Below are 19,213 nucleotides of genomic sequence, written 5' to 3'. Positions count from 1 at the left end.
AGGATATCATTAAGATTGAAAGAGTGCAGAGAAGATTTCCTAGGATGTTGCCAGGTCTTTAGGAGTTGAGTTACAGGTATTATGAGGTCCCATTTCATTGTGACTATCAATTTAAGGGTTAAAACAGGCTGCAACCATTCCCTTCTAGTGATGAGACTGAGTGGTACCATTGAGTAGAGGCATTACCCAAAGTTGATCCACTGGAAGATAAATAATGGTTGTTTATCCAGGAAAATAGATGGGACACTTACATAGAGTCATGTGAGTGGGACAATTAAAGAAACAGAAATCTTCATTAGTGACCACCAGCCATCTGATGAACCCCGAAGTGGAGTGACTTTGTGTGAAATGGATAATTTAGCTGATTCTTCTTGTTATTGAACCACTGTGACCATTGTAATGGTCCGTAGCAAGGTAAAGGAAACAGGAGAATTCCTGTATTGGATCATGACCATTGTGATGGTCATTTCAACTGACCTGTGTCTGTGTTTTGGAAGCATCATGGAAGTTATTGTTTCCCATATGCAAGGAAAAGGGGAGTTGTGACGACTATTCATATGAAAGGACATTTCTCTGTAAGCAATTGACAAGGATTTGTGAGTTTTCAGCAGTCCAGTCACTCAGTCTCTCCCACCTTCTTTCTTATTACTTTGGTATATCAGTTTAAAAGTCTCCATTTCAACAATGGACTTCTAAGGCTGAACTTTGGAATGACTTTCCAGAATTGTGCCTAAGCTGTAATGGTTTGGGAATTACAAACACACACACACACACACACACACACACACACACACACACATTCATGCATAGTTAGGGCTAAGTTAACTAATGAGTTATATTCTTAGTAGTTATTTTGCTTTGAAAATTGTATTTATTGATCATGATAAAACAAATGAAAAAATACAACATAGGAAAAAACAAAATACTTTTTATGTAAATAATAACCCCTGCAACCCTCCACTACCTACCCTAATCCACCCACCCCTCCTCTAAACTACCCCCAAAGAAAAAAGAAAGAAAAAAATAGGAAAGAAAGAAAAAAACTCATCAATTAGTTACCATGGTTCGGAACAACACCACTAATGTGTGGAAAGGGGATTAATAATTCAACCCCATATAATCTAAATATGGGCTCCAAGTTTTAAGAAAAAAGGAATAATTATTATGTAAATTATATGTTATCTTTTCCAATGGAATACAAGATCTCATTTCCAAATGCCATCTCTGAAATACTCAAATTAGTCTAATTTTTCCAAGTAATTGCCAAACATTTTCTAGCCATAGCTAAAGCCAATCTAAAAAAAGAAATTTGAAATTTATTTAATTTTAACTCTAAACTCAATCTCTGAATGTAACCCAACAAAAATACTGAAAGATCAAGTGGAACCTTCAATTTAAAAATAGTTTCTAAAAGTTCCTTAAATCTATTCCAAAAATGTTTCACCATCTCATTCTTAGTATTTATTAATAAATATATTGTTTAAAAACAATAGCAGTCTCTTGATAAATTTCTATTGCTGCTGTCTGCGATGTAACAAATTGAGGGATCGTCCTGCATCTGTCCACAAATTGGAGCTTATTGATCGAATAATTTTTTATTTGAATGGTTAAATTCCCTTTTGAAAGCCAATTAAAAGGTTTGTGTGTGTGTGCAGCGATGGATATTGATGAGTTTTTAAAATTGTCATCTTCTGTGGATTTGCAAAGGGGAAAAAAGGATGAGTTAGTGGATATCGCCCAAAAGTTGGGACTTGTGGTGGTAAAACCATCAATGAAAAAGACTGAGATCCAGAGAATTATAGTTGAAAACTATATAGCAATGGGGAAGTTTGGAGAGGAGGAGTAAATCCCTTGAACAGTGGTTAAACTTGGAACAGATTGAGCTAGAAAAATGTAGATTTGAGGCAGAGGAGAAAAAAAGACAGTTTGAGAGAGAACAAAAGCAGTTTGAGCTACGTGTACTCAAGTTGTAATGACCTGCCAAAGACTTTACTTCCTTCTTTATTGAACCAGATGTTCTGGTGTTAAACCCAAGAGTAAGAATTTGTTGTTATCCTGAAAAGAGTTTATAGTGGGGCAGAACAGAGATTCTGATTTTATTGAAGTGAGAGATAAGGCTCTCTCTGATGACAAAATTAAGAAAGTGTCAGTTGGTTATTATATCAAGGAAGGCATGCTGATGAGGAAGTGGAGACCACCTGATATCCCTGCCAGTGAAGAATGGGCAGTTGTTCACCAGGTTGTAGTTCCTAAAGTCTATAGGGATGAAATTTCAACCTTGGCTCATAGCACACTCTTGGGTGGTCATCTTGGAGTAAGGAAAACTATGCATAAGGTTATGAAACAATTCTATTGGTCTGGTTTAAGTGGAACGAACTGGCATCTGATGTGGTAAATGCCGATCAACTTTGGGGGAAGTTGAAATCACCTACAATAACAGCTTTGCAATTTTTGCAGATGTCAGGAATTTATCTACATATTTTATCTTCAAGCTCTTGGTGACTGTTTGATGGCAAATAGTATACACTAATTCAGCTGACTACTCCTTTTTGGTTCCTGATTTCCACCAACTCTGTCTCTCATGATTGTTCTGTGCTACATTCTCTCTGAAGATGACTGTCCTTTCTTCTCTGTCCTATCACATCTGTAAGCACAGTATCCTGGAACACTGAGCTGCCAGTCCTGATTCTCAATCAACAAAATCTCTTTTATGGCTACAATATCCCATTGTGCAAGGCCATCTCTGGAGCAAAGTGGCAATTCCGGAGGAGGCTAGAGACAGAGACAGATACACAACAACTATGGCAGGGAGTGCAGGCCTTCACAGCCTACAAAGCGAGGGTGAACAATATAGATGGCTGACATGCTTCATTATCTGATGAGCTGAACACCTTCTATGCTGCTTTGAAAAGAAGATCAAACAGTGCCAGTGAGGACCTTGTGATATCTGTCTCTGAGGGCGATGTCAGAACATCATTCAAGAGGGTGAACCCTTGCAACCTGTCAGGCCCTGATGGTGTACCGGGAGGGTACTGAAAATCTGCACCAACCAACTAGCCAGAGTGTTCACAGATATTTTCAACCTCTAATTGCTGCAGTCAGAGGCTCCCATCCACTTCAAAAGGGCATCAATCATCCCAGAAGAGTAGTGTAACCTGCCTCAATGACTACTGCCCAGCAGCACTAACTTCTACTGTGATGAAGTGCTTTGAGAGGCTGGTCATTCACAGAATTAACATGTACCTAAGCAAAGATCTGGACCCACTGCAATTTTCCTATCGTCACAATTGCTCCACAGCAGATGCAATATTGCTGGTTCTCCTCTCAGCTCTGGATCACCTTGAAAACAGCAACTCATAAATATGGCTGCTCGTCATCGACTACAGCTCGGCCTTCAATACCATTATTCCCTCAGCGCTGGTCAAGAAGCTACAAACTCTAGGCCTCTGTATCCCCCTCTGCAGCTGAATCCTTGACTTTCTCATCAGAAGATCACAGTCAGTATGAATTGCAAACAATGTCTCCTCCTCATTGGTTATCAACTTAGATGCACCCCAATGATGTGTGCTTTGTCCACTGCTCTACTCATTATACATCCATGACTTTGTGGCCAGGTAAAATTCCAATGCCATTTACAAGTTTGCCAATGACACCACAGTAGTTGACAGAATCACAAACAGCAATGAGGAAGTGTACAGGAGGGAGATAGATCAGTTCGTTGAATGGTGTAATGACAACAACTTTGTGCTCAACATTAGCAAAACCAAAGAGATGATTGTGGAGTTCAGAAGGAAGTCAGGGGAACAGGACCTAGTCCTCATCAAGGAATCAGTAGAGGAGAGGGTCAAGAACTTCAAATTCCTGGATGACATTGTCTCCAAGGATCTGTCCTGGAGCCTCCATGTTGATGCAATCACAAAGAAGGCTCACCAGCAGCTACACTTAGTGAGATGTCTGAGGAGATTTGGTATTTCACCAAGAACTCTAGAAAACTTCCACAGGTATACCATGGAGAGCATTCTGGCTGGTTCCATCACTGCCTGGTATGAAGGCGCCAACTTTCAGGACAAGAATAAACTTCAGAGGGTTGTTAATTCGGTCTGCGACATCACAGGCACCAGGCTTCAATCAATCAAGCACATCTGCATGAGGTGGTATCTTAAAAAAGCAACCTCTATCCTGAAAGACTCCCACTACCCAGGTTATGCCCTCTTCACTCTGCTACCATCGCGAAAAAGGTACAGGAGCCTAAAGATGAGTACAAGGGCAGCTTCCTCCCCGCTTCTTCCCTACTGCCATCAGATTACTGAATGTTTTTGTTTATTTTTAATGCTTCCTTTAGGGATCTGTTGTGGGAGGGGGGAGGGGATGGGTTTGTTTTACTGTCTTATTATTAGACTACTTATTCTGTAAAAGTCTGTTTATTTTTATTGAAAAAATACTAAATAAAGTTAAATAAAGATTCCTGAATAATCAATGAAACAAAGACATGCCTTAATTTTTGTGCACTACTATCTTTTTAAATTTATAGTAAGAAGGTTATAATATAAATGTTTGCTCTATGATGCTGCCATAAAACACCGAATTTCATGACATATTCATGACAATAGATTCTGATTCTGTTCCTATCCATATCTTAAGCTTATATTCTTTTCTTGACAGGTTTCTTGCATTAAAATAAAGAGTAAAGTTTGTCTTTCTTATCTCAATGCTTGCTTCTTCCATTTTATTCTGCTTCAACACATTTTCTTTGTTTTCCTTGCTATTCTTAGCTTTTTCTTTCTCTCTATTTTGGATGAATTTAAAGCCTTCTGAATGAATCTAGCAAATATAACCCTTAGAATATTGGTCCTCCTATGGCTCATGGGTAACCAGTCTCTCTTGTATAGGTTACCTCCACCTCAGAAGAAATCCCAATTGTTTATAAATCTGAAACCCTGACTTCTGCATCAACTGCTCAGCCATGTGTTCATTTTCCTTTATTCTCACCTTCAAGTGGGACTGGTGGTAATCCAGAGATTGTCACCTTGGAGGTTCTACTTTTTAACCTACATCTTTTATTCATTTTGCAGAACCACACCCTATTCCCCACCATTGGTACCAATGTCTACCTTGACTTCTGGCTGCTTGCTCTCCCCTTTCAGAATATCGTGAACTCAATCTGAGATGTCTTTGACCTGGACACCCAAAGTTGGAGTGTGAGCAGGTGTAAGCATTCATTCATCCAATCAAAGGAATCTACTCAGATTTTGTTTTAATTTTTAAAAATCTATAATTTCTTAACAGATTTTATATCAGAAATATATAATGGTTTTGACAGGTATGACAGCTGGTTAAGCATGGCAATATAGCTTAGCGGGTAGCCAAGTAGTTTTTCCAGTAACTTAATGGGTGGAAATTAGTCCCCAAAACAGGATCTCATTACTGAGAAATAGGATATACTGAGAAATAGGCAAGCTCACACCAAGACACAAGAGAAACTTGTCCGTGAACTACTCTTTGCAGACGATGCCGCTTTAGTTGCCCATTCAGAGCCAGCTCTTCAGCGCTTGACGTCCTGTTTTGCGGAAACTGCCAAAATGTTTGGCCTGGAGGTCAGCCTGAAGAAAACTGAGGTCCTCCATCAGCCAGTTCCCCACCATGACTACCAGCCCCCCCACATCTCCATCGGGCACACAAAACTCAAAACGGTCAACCAATTTACCTATCTCGGCTGCACCATTTCATCAGATGCAAGGATCAACAATGAGATAGACAACAGACTCGCCAAGGCAAATAGCGCCTTTGGAAGACTACACAAAAGAGTCTGGAAAAACAACCAACTGAAAAACCTCACAAAGATAAGCGTATACAGAGCCATTGTCATACCCACACTCCTGTTCGGCTCCGAATCATGGGTCCTCTACCGGCATCACCTACGGCTCCTAGAACGCTTCCACCAGCGTTGTCTCCGCTCCATCCTCAACATCCATTGGAGCGCTTTCATCCCTAACGTCGAAGTACTCGAGATGGCAGAGGTCGACAGCATCGAGTCCACGCTGCTGAAGATCCAGCTGCGCTGGATGGGTCACGTCTCCAGAATGGAGGACCATCGCCTTCCCAAGATCGTGTTATATGGCGAGCTCTCCACTGGCCACCGTGACAGAGGTGCACCAAAGAAAAGGTACAAGGACTGCCTAAAGAAATCTCTTGGTGCCTGCCACATTGACCACCGCCAGTGGGCTGATAACGCCTCAAACCGTGCATCTTGGCGCCTCACAGTTTGGCGGGCAGCAACCTCCTTTGAAGAAGACCGCAGAGCCCACCTCACTGACAAAAGGCAAAGGAGGAAAAACCCAACACCCAACCCCAACCAACCGATTTTCCCCTGCAACCGCTGCAACCGTGTCTGCCTGTCCCGCATCGGACTTGTCAGCCACAAACGAGCCTGCAGCTGACGTGGACTTTTTACCCCCTCCATAAATCTTCGTCCGCGAAGCCAAGCCAAAGAAGAAGAATTGGTGGAAATTAGTCCCCAAAACAGGATCTCATTACTGAGAAATAGGATAACTTTGGTTAGGACACTGACACCAGGAAATTGTCAAAACATTGTTGATACTTATAACATGGGTAAGGGGATATGGTTGAAAGCACGAAATTCTGGGTCGCTGTATGAATCAAAGAAAAAAACCATTAGCTATGAATCAAAAATAAACTGCTGAGGTTTACTGTTTGAATTCGTCCAACATAATGATGAATTCAAAAGGGTCTGAATACATCTAGTCAAAAGATGAGATGCTTTCCTTGACCGTATGTTTACCTTTCTTGGAATAATTTAGGAGGATGAAAATAGAAAGATCAAAATTGGATTGGGAAGGAGAATTCATGTGACAGGTAATGAGAAGCATATGGAATGAATGGAAGTGCTCCCCAAAGTAATTACAGAGTCTATATGGGCCTTCCTAATAAAGAAGAGACTATACTGTGAATACTGAATATAGGATACTACAAGTAGTAGAAGTAAATTGTTACTTCACTTGGAAAATGTATTTGGGTCAGAGGAAAGGAAAGGAAGCAAAAAGCCAAATCATGCATCTCCTGCATTTGCATGGAGTTGATGTTGCAGGGAGGATAATGACTATCGGTGAGGATGAAGCAAGAATTGCTAGAAGAGGAGTTGAGAACAGGTTTAAGAAGCACAAAGGATTGCAAGTGCTGAAACTTGAGCAAAACAATAAAGGACTGGAGGTTCTCATTAGGCCAGTAAGCATCTGTGGAGGGAAATGGACAGTCAACATTTTGGATGGAGACCCTTCATCTGGAATGATAGGAAAGGTTGTGTCATCAAAAATAATGCAATAAAGAATTGGAAAGATAATGAATATTTGCACAATTTCTGTTCTTTATTTGAGATTTACAGCAGTCAGGGGGGTTTTTCAAATGATCATTCTACTTCTCCCATGTATTTCACCGAGAAGCCAACCTCCTCATTTACTCAAATTATCATCTTATTTTGCCTTACCTTTGTTATGCAATCTTTCCTGCCTTCAATGCTATCACTGAACTCTTACTCCTTCCTCTCCGGTCCTTTGTATACTAAAACATATTTATTTTCAATTTTTCCAAGTTCTGATGAAATGTAAACTATTCCTTTCTCTCCCCATGCTGCCTGATCTACTGAGTATTTCCAGAATTTTTCATTTATATTGCAAGATAATTTCTTGATCTCCACACAAATACTGTACAATGATCCTACATCAGATCCTGCCAGCTAATTTACTCCATTGTGGTGGTACATTCATACATGTTGTTAGACAAAATAATACTGTCATCCAATTGTTTTTTTCCATAAAGATATGCTGTTACCCCAACCTTAGTATATCAATGTAAGCTTGACACGAGTGCATCATATTCTACTGCTTATCTGAAAAATCAAGGCAGGAAAACTAAAATTTCCAAGTTCAGGTCAACCCTACCTCCATTTGTTGTTTATCTGCTCACGTACTCAATTTTCATTCCAGATTCCACCATCCCATCCCCATGGTTTTTTCCTCATCTATTTCTTTTGTTCAGTATCTAATCCTTTTCAGTCTCTCTGGTGCCTTCCTTTCACACTCCCCATTTTTGCTTCACCTGTCCCTTCCCATTCTTGCCCTAAAAAGTGTTCTGACCCAGAACATTGCTCTCCATTTCACTCCATGAAACTATTGGGTCCCTTCAGTTCCTTATTCTTTGAAAATTGTTGCATTTCAAACATTAGATCTGTTTACAAGCAAATATGCTTGTAGCTGATTTATTTAAATTTCATATTAATTTAAAATAGTAAATAAGGCATTCTGAATCTTTAAATTAACAGATTAGAGCAAGGGGATTCAACCAATCAAATGTCCACCTTTTTGCTAGAACTATCTAAACTAATCCTGCTATCAAGTTTTCTGACTATTCTTAGCCCCTTAACTTCAATTACTTTTAATATTTATTTACTCTGGTCACAATAGTGCAGAGGTTAAGTTACTAGACCAGCAATCTGAGCATGGATTTATCTGCAGACATGTCTTTGAATTCTACCATGGGGCTGGGTAAATTCAAATAACTAATCCAGTTTCTGTAAAGGTAACAATGAACCTTCTGAATTGCCTCAAAACTAATCCATTTATCAGTGTTCTTCATGCTAAAATATCTGTTCTCTTTACCAGATATGACCTATTTTCAACTCCATTCCTCAACAAATTGCTTGACTTTTAACTGTGACAGTTCAGGGATAATTAAAGAATTGGCAATAAATATCAGGATTGTCATCAATATCCACACCCTGCAAAATAATCTATCTAAAAAAATCACAATAAGCGCCAACTGTCTCTCTTGAAACCCCTCCGATACTCCCAGGGACAGACAACAAGTTGCTTATTCCAATAACTGTAATACTGTTCGGTGCTTCCAAGCCTATTCACTTTCCAAGGGACAAATTTAGACTTGTAAACCTTTGACAAAAACTATAAGCAGAACCTTTCCCATCTACTTTATCAAGACCCTTCATAATTTTAAAGTCTTCAATAAAAGCACAATGATATTGAAAGTGCATTAGAACAAAGGGCATGGATAGCACAGAAGATCATTGTGTGTTGCTGGACCTACATGTGAAACATATTTGTAGAGATGAGCATTTTGCCTCAAAAAATTTGAAAGCAGTATAATTTGTATTGCCACATCTGGTACTATGAACCAGGAACAAAATATCTCAAAGTTTGGTCAAAATTTTGACAAATTGGGATCATCCATGTCATTACACCCCGCCTATGTGCAATGACATGGAGATCCTAATTCGAAGGGGGAAAGTGTGTGTTTATCTCTATAATGTTTTCCATATTCCAAAGTGATGGCCCGAAGCTAGGCTTACTCAGGTCGAGGGAAAGGTGGGAGTCGGACTTGGGCTCAACAATCCACAAGGAGTGATGGTCAGACCTGTGTCTGGAGAGCATGACAACAGTTAATAATGCCAGGAACAGCTTGGTGTTTTCCAATTTCTTGCACCCGCTGTACATCACACCACAAAAATTACATAAATCTAAACCAGAAATCTTGGAAATGTGCTTTAGGTGTGGTGTGGAGATTGGAACCTTTGTCCACTGGCTGGGTACAAGGTGAGATCCTTCTGGGAGGACCTGGGGAACATTCTGAAAAAGATTACAAAGGTGGATTTTCCACAGGATCCAGAAATGTACTTTCTGAGAGACATTGGGGACGTGAGTTTTAGACTCTCCAAATACTAAATTCAGTTTTTGAAGGTCACCTTGTCAGTAGCCAGGAAGCGTATAGCGGTTACATGGAAGTCTGTCTCCCAACTAAATATTTCATGATGGAATATGGAAATGCAGAGTTGCATTCCCCTGGAGAAAATCACATACGATTTCAGGAGGAAATACGACACAGTTGTTAGAGTGTAGCAACTTATCTGAAACACATAGGTACACAGATATAATTTCATCCCTTTGGATTAAAGGAAATGAAACAATCCATCTCACCAGGGAAACGATTGGGATCAAAGAAGTACCTGAGTTTTTTCAGTTTTTCGCAAGGGTTGTTGACCTCACCGGAATTTGTGTTTTTTGTATTTTTATAATTTATGTTAATTTAATGCTACTTTTCTCTTTCGTAACTTCGTGATTCTATCTGAAATTAAATGTGCATTTGTTTAGCTATACAATAAATTGCATTAAAAAATAATCATTTGACCTGATAACCTATCTGAAAACTATGCTCAGCGGTGAGATCATCCTCTGCATTTCTCTGGCAAGGATTTAATCTTGAGATAGAAAGTAAAAAAAATGCTGTGATCATGATATTAACATATAGTTCCAACAATTTGAGCACATTTAAGCAAAGGAATTGTTTCAACATTAAACATTTATTTAAAGTATTTTTATTCCACAGTTCAATATGTGTTATAAAGAACTCCATTGAAAAGATTATTGCCTAAAAATTGGTTTCCTCTATAATTGGAGTATTAAATCTTATGCTGACTTTCTCCGCATTGATCCACTCTGGACCTGTAGGATTGTGGTTTTCGATTGCCATTTCCTCTGTATGAGCAGAGATGAATTCTTACTCTGATCAATATTCCAAAAAAAGAGAAGTGCAAGTAGTGTGCAGAACATAGCTCCACAATAACGTCAGAAAGAGCCTTTCTCGACTAAATCAAGTTGCCTCTGCAAAAGATGTTCATACTGCAAAAGTAGAAAGAGAAACTGGAGAGTGCAGGGAGCATAATCTATTTTTTAGATTTGTCAGTCTTTATTTTCTAGGTGGACCAGGGATACCAGGCGGCCATCCATGATAAAGTCAAAAGAAGCACATTGTGACACAGCATGCAATATACAATAGTAGCATCAACAAATCCTAAGATTTGACAAGATATGTTAAAGTGAGAACTCTTCCAGATCCCATGTGTACCCTTCTGTTGCAAAGGGACAGTTAGTTTAAAGTTTTTAGTCCCTAAAATGCTCAAAGCTATCATTAAGGAAGAAATAGAGGAACATCTGAATAGAAATGGTTCCGTCAGGCAGATGCAGCATGGATTCAGGAAAGGCAGATCTTGTTTGACAAACTTACTGGAGTTCTTTGAGGATATAACAAATGGAGTGGATAGAGGGAAACACCAAATATGGTGGTCGATAAGGTGCCATAGAAAAGACTAATCTGTAAGATAAGAGTGCATAGAGTTGGGATAATGTATCAGCACGAATAGAGGATTAGTTAACAGAGGACAGAAGGCAGAGAATTGGGATAAATCAATGTTCCTCTGATTGGCCATCAGTGGTGAGCAGAGTGCAGCATAGGTCGATGCTGGGCCTGCAATTTTTCACAATATACAATGATGATTTCGAAGAGGGACCCAAGTGTAGCATATAAAACTTAGCAGTTAGTGTGACACTGTTACAGTGCCAACAACCATTTGAATCCTCTGCTGTCTGAAAGAAATTTGTGCATTCTTCCCACATCCTGTGTTGACTAGGCATTTAATGGAATGTCTTCTGTTTACCTTCACAGTCACTATGGAGTTGCTGTGCTTGTGAAGTCTGGCTAGGACCATCGAGGCTAGGACCCGGAGACTTCATACTCCTCACTAGAGTGGTCCCCACTGTCCTGGGTTGCCCTGTGTGGGTAAGATGGCATCAACCTCGTGGCGTGGCAAGATGGCCGCCCTCCTTCCTCCTCTGACAATGATGACGCTGAGTTTGAATTTGGGCTGTGACAAGATGGCCATCGAGCCTTATCGTGCTGTTTCCTCACTGCCACTGCCACCCTTCGTCAGTGTGTAGCGCAGCAAGTGGGCTCAGATGAATTCAGGGCAGACGGCTTGGGGCTGGAATCAGATCTGGGAGCGATGCAGGCCACAGACTTCCCCGGGCTTCCCCTTGCGCAGCAAACCCTTGGAACACACTGAGTCTTTAGCCAGGCAACGAGTTCAGGGATGCTGGCTCTTGCTGCAGAAAAAGCACTCCCTAGCACAAGAATGCTCCCTAGCTCAGGAAGCATTATAGGGAAAAGGCAGGTTAGTGAGGCTGAGTCCACAGACAGATCAAGTGGTAGATCAGGGTCAATGGGCCGAATGGTCTACTCCTGCTCCTGTTTCTTATGTTCATAACATTTTACAACCACTCTTTGTAATTCTAGGCATCAATGTTATGGCTATTTTCTACATTGCCTCCAGTTTTTGAATTGCCTTGCATCTCAATGTTAAAAGTGCAAAAAATCATCAAAGTGTGGTCTGACCACAGAGTAATTAGTTGATCACAATTTGTCCTAACTCTTTTGTCAGTGTTGCACAAATTGCCCTGAAATCTGTTCTTCAGATATTGAGATTCCTTCTTCTTTGCTGAACAGCTGTGTGCTCAAGCACCAACACAACATTTTTGAATTTGCTTGTGAACTTCTCTCCTTTCTAAATTCTTCCACTAATTTAATTTCCTTAACCTCATTTTCCCAACCGAACTTCTGATCCTTTTGCCTTTGTACCAACAATGAATTTTGCTTTTGCCTCAAGTAATTTGGGAAATCCTTGCTTAAGGCACCACATAAATGAAAGTTGTTGCTGTTTCAATGACGATTATACAAAAATCAACTGATTTATGTCTTTTTAATTCAAATGTGAACAGTGTGAGATTCCCATGAGCTTCCCAGTGACAAACACTGTAGAACAATGTTGTATGTGACTCATTGGGTTTTTTGGGAATGTCAATTGCTTAAAAGAGCAAATATAAATATTGGTTTCAATTTAATTAAACATAATATGATTCTTTTTAATTAATTTTTGGTATGTTCTAAAGAGTTACAGGATTTGTCAAATTCTTTGGACCATAAAAATACAGCATACTACATAAAGGTAAGTTGAAGCTATACACCACTTACAGTTTCTGCTAATAGGATTTTAATATGAGAGTTGACTTGTAAAATTCAACACAATATCTTTGGAGCTCATCAGTATATTAAAATTACATAAACCATTTCTTACCGAGGGATGTAGACATCACCATTATTTTATCTCTGTATTTAGCTTGTTGGCAAACAGGATTTCCACTTAGATTCAGATACCATATTTTTTGCCAATGGCTTAGGACATATTCCAGTTCCTGGATTTGTGAATAAATAGATTATTCAGTTTTATTAACATTTTTAAGTTGTAACATTCATCATTAATAGATCATAATGTTTAAAAGTGCAACATAAATAGAATATTGTCAGCTGTATCATATTTTTTAAATTATTTCTACCATGCAAATAAAATATGCAAACAATAGAATACATTGTAAGAAGCTATGCAACTGTAGTTTATTTATTTATCATCTGATTGTACAATTACAACCCAGCATAACTGAGTTCTCCAGTCCTTGGTGCAAAACACTGCAAACACACACATAGACATACCACACATACATACAAATGATTTTAAAAATGCACAGTATATATACAAATATAAAATCACTAAATATTATAGTTAAATAAATAGCCAAGTCGCAAAGAATGAATAGTTCAAAGTCATTCAGCAGTCTCACTGCCCGTGGGAAGAAGCCATTTCTCATCCTGGTGGTTCTGGCCGATAGTCCTGTATCTCTTACCCGACAGGAGTAGCTGGAAGATGCTGCTTGTGGGATGGTAAGAGTCCTCACTGATTTTGCGAGGCCTCATTATATAATGATCCCAGAAGATCACATTGATAGTTGGGGGTGGGGGAGGGGAGGGTGACCCCAGTGATCCTCTCTGCTGCCCTTATGGCCCTATGGATTGACCTCCAATCTGATACTCAACAGCAATTATACCTCCCTGAGATGCAGCAAGCCAGAATGCTCGCTCCTATAGAAAACTGACAACATGATGGTTGGTAGTCTTGCCTGGCTTAGTCTTCTCAGGAAGTGCAATTGCAGTTGTGCCTTCCTGAGAATCGTTGTGTGACCACAATAGGCCTCTTCGTACGTGGACTTCAAAGAAGTTTGTGCTCTCCAATCTCACCATTATCAAGCTATTAATGTGTAGGTGAGGGGTGTTGTCCCTGGTCCTCCTGAAGTCCACAATCATCTTCTCTATCTTGTCTATGTTGGGACTCAGGTTGCTATTCTCGTGCCATTTCACCTCCGAGATCTCCTCAGAGATTTTCCACCTCTTTTTTGTAGTGTGATGTATTGTAATTGCTGATGAGGCTAACTACTGTTGTGTCATCTGTAAACCTGATGACTGTAGAAGCTGGATCAGGCATTGCAGTCATGGGTCAGTAGCATGAAAGAGAGTAGGCTGAGCACACAGCCCTGATATGCGCCAATGCTCAGTGCGATGTGCTTCACACTCCTGCCAATCTGAATAAACTTTGGTCCTTCTGTTGTCTTTCAGAATCCAATTACAGAGAGGAGCGTTGAGTTCCAACAAAGACAGCTTCTCCATGAACCTCTGGGGTCTGATTGTTTTAAATGCCAAACTGAAGTTAATGAATGGGGCGGCACGGTTAGCATACTGGTAACCGCAATGCTGTTACAGCGCTAATGATCATGACCAGGGTTTGAATATCGCTCTGTCTGTAAGGAGTTTGTATGTTCTCACTGTATCTGCATGGGTTTTTTCTGGGAGGCTCAGTTTCCTCCCACCAGTTGAAATGTAAAAGGGGTTGAAGGTCAATTGGGTGTTATTGGGCAGCACGGGCTGCCCAATAATTGGTGTATTTGGGCCAAAATGGCCTGATACCGTGCTACATGTCTAAATTTAAAAAAATTTAAACAGCAGCGTGGTATATGTGGTGTCATTCTCCAGGTGAGAAAGGACGGAGTGGAGGTGCAAAGCTACAATATCATCAGTGGAATGGTTCTGTCTGCAGGTGAAAGGAAATGGGTCTCTGTGAGGTGTGATTTGTTGTGTTCCATCACCAGATGCTCAAAGCATTTCATAATGTATGCTTATTATTAAAGATAACAATAAAATGTAATGCTTTACTCACAAATCAGATTTTGCACTACATTAGATACAAGAACAAGCATTATTAAATTATAATTCTAAATAATCAGGGATGAAGTTAGCATTGCAGTTTGCGCAATGCTATTTCAGTGCCCGCAATACAGGTTTGAATCTGGCGCTGTCTGCAAAAATACAAGGGGTTTTTAGGTTAATTGGTGTATTTGGGTGGCACTGGCAGGTGGGCCAGAAGTTATCATGCTGTATCTTTAAATTTAAAATATCTAAACTAAAAAATAAATAATGCCTCGGTATTCTTTTTCTTCATGTATTTTTGTCATTCTAAATAAAAATCTGAATGCACACATAAAACATCATTATACTTGTTCATCTTTGAACAAAATCTACCTAAATCTACCTACTGGTTGATTTCACTGACAGTTAACTCAGTTTCAACTATATCAAAATCTGTGTTAACCTAACTGGCCATTAGTCCTGATGGAAATATAATTACCCTTTGGACTTAGTTTTATTGTACATTGCCTCCCTGCCTCTAATAAAGTGGCTTCACTTTCCAACTATTCGATAATCAGTTCTAAAGGGACCTTCTTCAGAATGAGGGTTTATTTTGCTTTGATAAATGATCGTGTCAAACTCGTCACTCAGAGGTCTGCCATAAAATACTCAAGAGCAAATTATATTCAAGGCACGAACAGCAACTGCCTCCACAGACACTCCAACAGACTTTCTTTTCAGCTAATGATGGCTAGTTATGAACCTGTATTTGACCACTGTGCTCCAATCTTTATCTTGCTGTCTTGCTCAACACCACTAACTGCATCTACAGACACCAATTTGTCAACCAGCTGACAGTTTGTCTTAATCTATTCTAAAAAATCTATTTTTTTTTTTTGCTTTTCCTGACTAAATTGTCAGCAGAATAAATTTATCTTTTCTGATAAAATCTATTGCCAATCAATCACATGACAAGATTTTATAAATGTAATACTTAGAAAAAAAATACTGACAAGTAAATCACAAAGTCCAATAATTACACCATAAATTGCAATGTTCCTCACTACTGAAAAGAAAAGCTGTCATCAGGTTAAACTTTTGCTTGTTTTCACACACATTTCTTCAATACATATTAGGAGAAACATTTTTCTGATTCAAAAAAATATATTTACAACAATCGATCTATATTATTTTATAATAAAATATTCCAATATTACACTGGTGACTTAAAATGAATTTTCAATTTTCCTCCTGCAACTTGTTAAAGGACAAAAGTATTCAAGGTCAGTTTAGGTATTCGGTATGAAAGGCATTTTATATTTCATTCAGGCTTTTGAAACCTTTTCCACATGATTGAAAAAGGTTAAAATTTTGAAAGACTGTGAGCCTATACATTAAATAGTGCTAAAAGACTAGAAATTAACAAAAATAATAAGGATCAGGCAATATGAGCCCACAAACACTGCTATGCATAGGCTGTTCAAAACAACCAAATAGGATTAGGATTGTCTCTGTTTTAACTACATAGTACTTTCAGGATAGCCAGAGTCCATTCAGGAAAGACAGCAAGTCTAACCTGCTTGAATAGAACTTTGTAAAGATGATAAGTTTATAAAACTTTCTTGTCCAGTCAGTGGACAGCAAAAATATGACCCTAATGAAAACTATGGGATTGACATTAAAATGCAATTGGTTCACTACTATCATTCAGGTAAACAAACTTTGTCTGAACTGTAGTAAAACCACAGAAATACTGGAGGAACTCAGCAAGTCTAACAGCATCCATACGAGGTAAAGATACATAATCGACATTTCAGGCCTAAACTCTTCAAGGTGAGTAAAAAAGCAGGCAGGGTCTGAATTTAAAGGCTGAAGAGAAGGAAAGAAAGACCAGGGGAGGAACAAAAACAAAAGACAAAGGGTAATAATTGGACATAGGAGGACAGGAGAGGAATAGTGAGAATTGATCGTGGAGGGGGCTGGCTCTGTGAATGCAGAGATGCAGGAAAGGTGACAGGGGAATAGAGAGAGTGAGAAAGGAGAGAGCGAGTGAGAAAGAAAGTGAGTGAGAGAGCAAGAGCCCGAGTGAGAGAGCGAGAGCAAGAGAGTGAGAAAGTGAGACCAAGAGAGACCAAAGGAGAATGAAAGAGAAAAAGAGAAAGAAAAAGAGAGAAAAAAGAGAAAAGAGAAGAAAGAGAAAAGAAAAGAGAAAAAAGAGAAAATAAAGAAAAAAGAGAGAATTGTGACTATCTTCCTTTATAATTGCTCGGACAGAATGGAGACGCTGTTGTTTTGACTCGTTAAATGGAAAGTCCATTCTAATGTAGCATAGTTTTTCACTGTTTATTAGGGTTATTTTAACCCTTTCAGAGAGAAAGAAAGAAAGAGCGAGAGAAAGAGGACATCTGGCTGGCTACTGCATGGGTTAGCAGCATTAGTTAGGAGCTCCTGTTTTTTAAAAATATTTCTTCCATTCATTCATTTCTATTGTTTGAATCAAAGTGCTTTATACTTTTCCTCCTTGTTACTTATCATTGTTAATTATTTTTTAATGACGATGAGGAGCACTAAAGCTGGAAAAATAGCAAAAAAGAGGATGAGATGCCTACTCTGACCTTGGAATCCATTTCTGATCTTTTAAACAAACACACATGAGAGATAACTGAAACCATAAAAGAAAGTTAATGTGAAGTCAAATCTACACTTAAAAAAGTTCTCAGATATTGATGTTCATCAGGGATCTATGGAGCGAGACTTTGAAACAGTCAATGATCATGTTGAGAAACTAGAGAAACTTTGCTCGGGAGTGTCTGCTAACAACTTTAACTTTGAAAGTTATCAACTTAGAGAGCAAAAGCAGAAAACAGAATATTTGAATTTTGGGCTTAGCTGAAAATACTGAAACTGGAGATGTTTTGGAAGTTTTTGGAAAGGAGTTATTTCCTTCTAAGCCTGAGCTCAACAGAGCACATCACTTTTTAATTCACGAGCCAGCTCCAGGATGCCAACCATGTTTGGTTATTCTTCAATTTCATATAAATAAAAGATCTTGTAATTCGTGAAGCCCATTGGAAAGGAACTCTTCAATATCGTGAGCAACAGATCAGATTTGTAGACAATTTTTGTCCTGAAGTGATGAATATGTGTACAGAATATAGTGAAGTCATAACTGAACTATACAAGAAAGGTTTCAAACCTGCTTTGTAATATCCAGCACACCTCTGAATTACACTGTTCGATGGTCTCAAAAAGTTTTTGAATTCAGTAAAAGATACACGAAGATCCTTGGAAGATTCTCCTTCAACATCAAGTCTATTTGGTGTCTGAAGCTTTTTATTTTTTTCTTTGGTTGGGTGAAGTCTGACTCTTCTCACCATTTTGTTAATTGGAAGAGATAATGTACTTGTTTGGTTTATACTTATTTCAGTTTGTTTTTCTTTTTATTAATTACTTTTTCTTGGATGAATAAGTTGATTCTAAGTTGGATTCTAAGTTGAATATATTAATTTTATTTTAATAATAATGATTTGTATTTGCTACTTTAATTAGCCAATTATTAATAGCACATGAAAAGTTGTACAAGCTTATGCGCTCAGGTTATTATATGACCATGGAAAATAAGGCTAATGATTATAATTATATATATATGCCTATAGACCTTTAAAGTTTGCCATGTATGTGCTTCAGTTATTTGTTTTACTGAGCCTGCAAATCTAAATTGGGAGTAAGCAGAGATTTATACATTCATTGTTTTTTTTTAGTATTAATGGCATACTTTTTTGTTATTTCCTAGAAATACTTGAGACATCAATGCTTTAAGCGCGCATTTTATTTTATAGCCGACCATGGTAAAGGGTGACAGGAATACAACATTGATGCATGTGCATTTGGGACCTGAATGTGAACCTTTAATGTTGTGGCAACCCATTTACCAGCAAGTGAACCAGCTCCCAAAATGGTGGACGTGCTGTGGAAAACACAGGAAATTGACCTGCATCCAACACAGGTTTTTTCTGGGCTGATGGCATCACTGATTATTCATGTGACAGAAGCAGTGATGTACATAAGCCCAGCATGCAAGCCTGGAGATGTCAGTCTTGCACTAGGCTCCACAACATGTACACTGATGTCTATAGTAGCTCAGTATAGAATACTTTGGTACATTGGTGACCCCAATGGTCCAAACGACATTTGGACCTCACCATGAAAAATGTTTCTTCGATGCATGCTGTGGCTCTAAAAGTGCCAACATTTTGGACTTTACAACCATGTGTGTGGTTTGACC

The 19,213-nt window shown here is 38.8% G+C and overlaps 1 protein-coding gene across 16 annotated transcripts in view; it reads right to left on the bottom strand.

The window, feature by feature from the left end:
* ppp1r42 (protein phosphatase 1, regulatory subunit 42) overlaps positions 1 to 19,213 on the bottom strand; it is a 107,549-nt gene that overhangs the window by 48,995 nt on the left and 39,341 nt on the right. For all 16 annotated transcript variants that reach the window (XR_011352256.1, XR_011352259.1, XR_011352255.1 and 13 more), the window contains exon 6: positions 12,992 to 13,109. Coding sequence is in view for 10 of the 16 variants with exons in the window: in XM_069921326.1 (XP_069777427.1) it covers positions 12,992 to 13,109 (118 nt within the window). In the remaining 6 variants the exon portion in view is untranslated. The remainder of the gene's footprint in view (positions 1 to 12,991; positions 13,110 to 19,213) is intronic.

The sequence above is a fragment of the Narcine bancroftii genome, chromosome 2, assembly GCF_036971445.1.
Source record: "Narcine bancroftii isolate sNarBan1 chromosome 2, sNarBan1.hap1, whole genome shotgun sequence".
Taxonomy (NCBI): Eukaryota; Metazoa; Chordata; class Chondrichthyes; order Torpediniformes; family Narcinidae; genus Narcine; species Narcine bancroftii.
The sequence above is the reverse complement of the archived record's forward strand: the minus strand, read 5'-3'. Positions and strand labels throughout refer to the sequence as shown.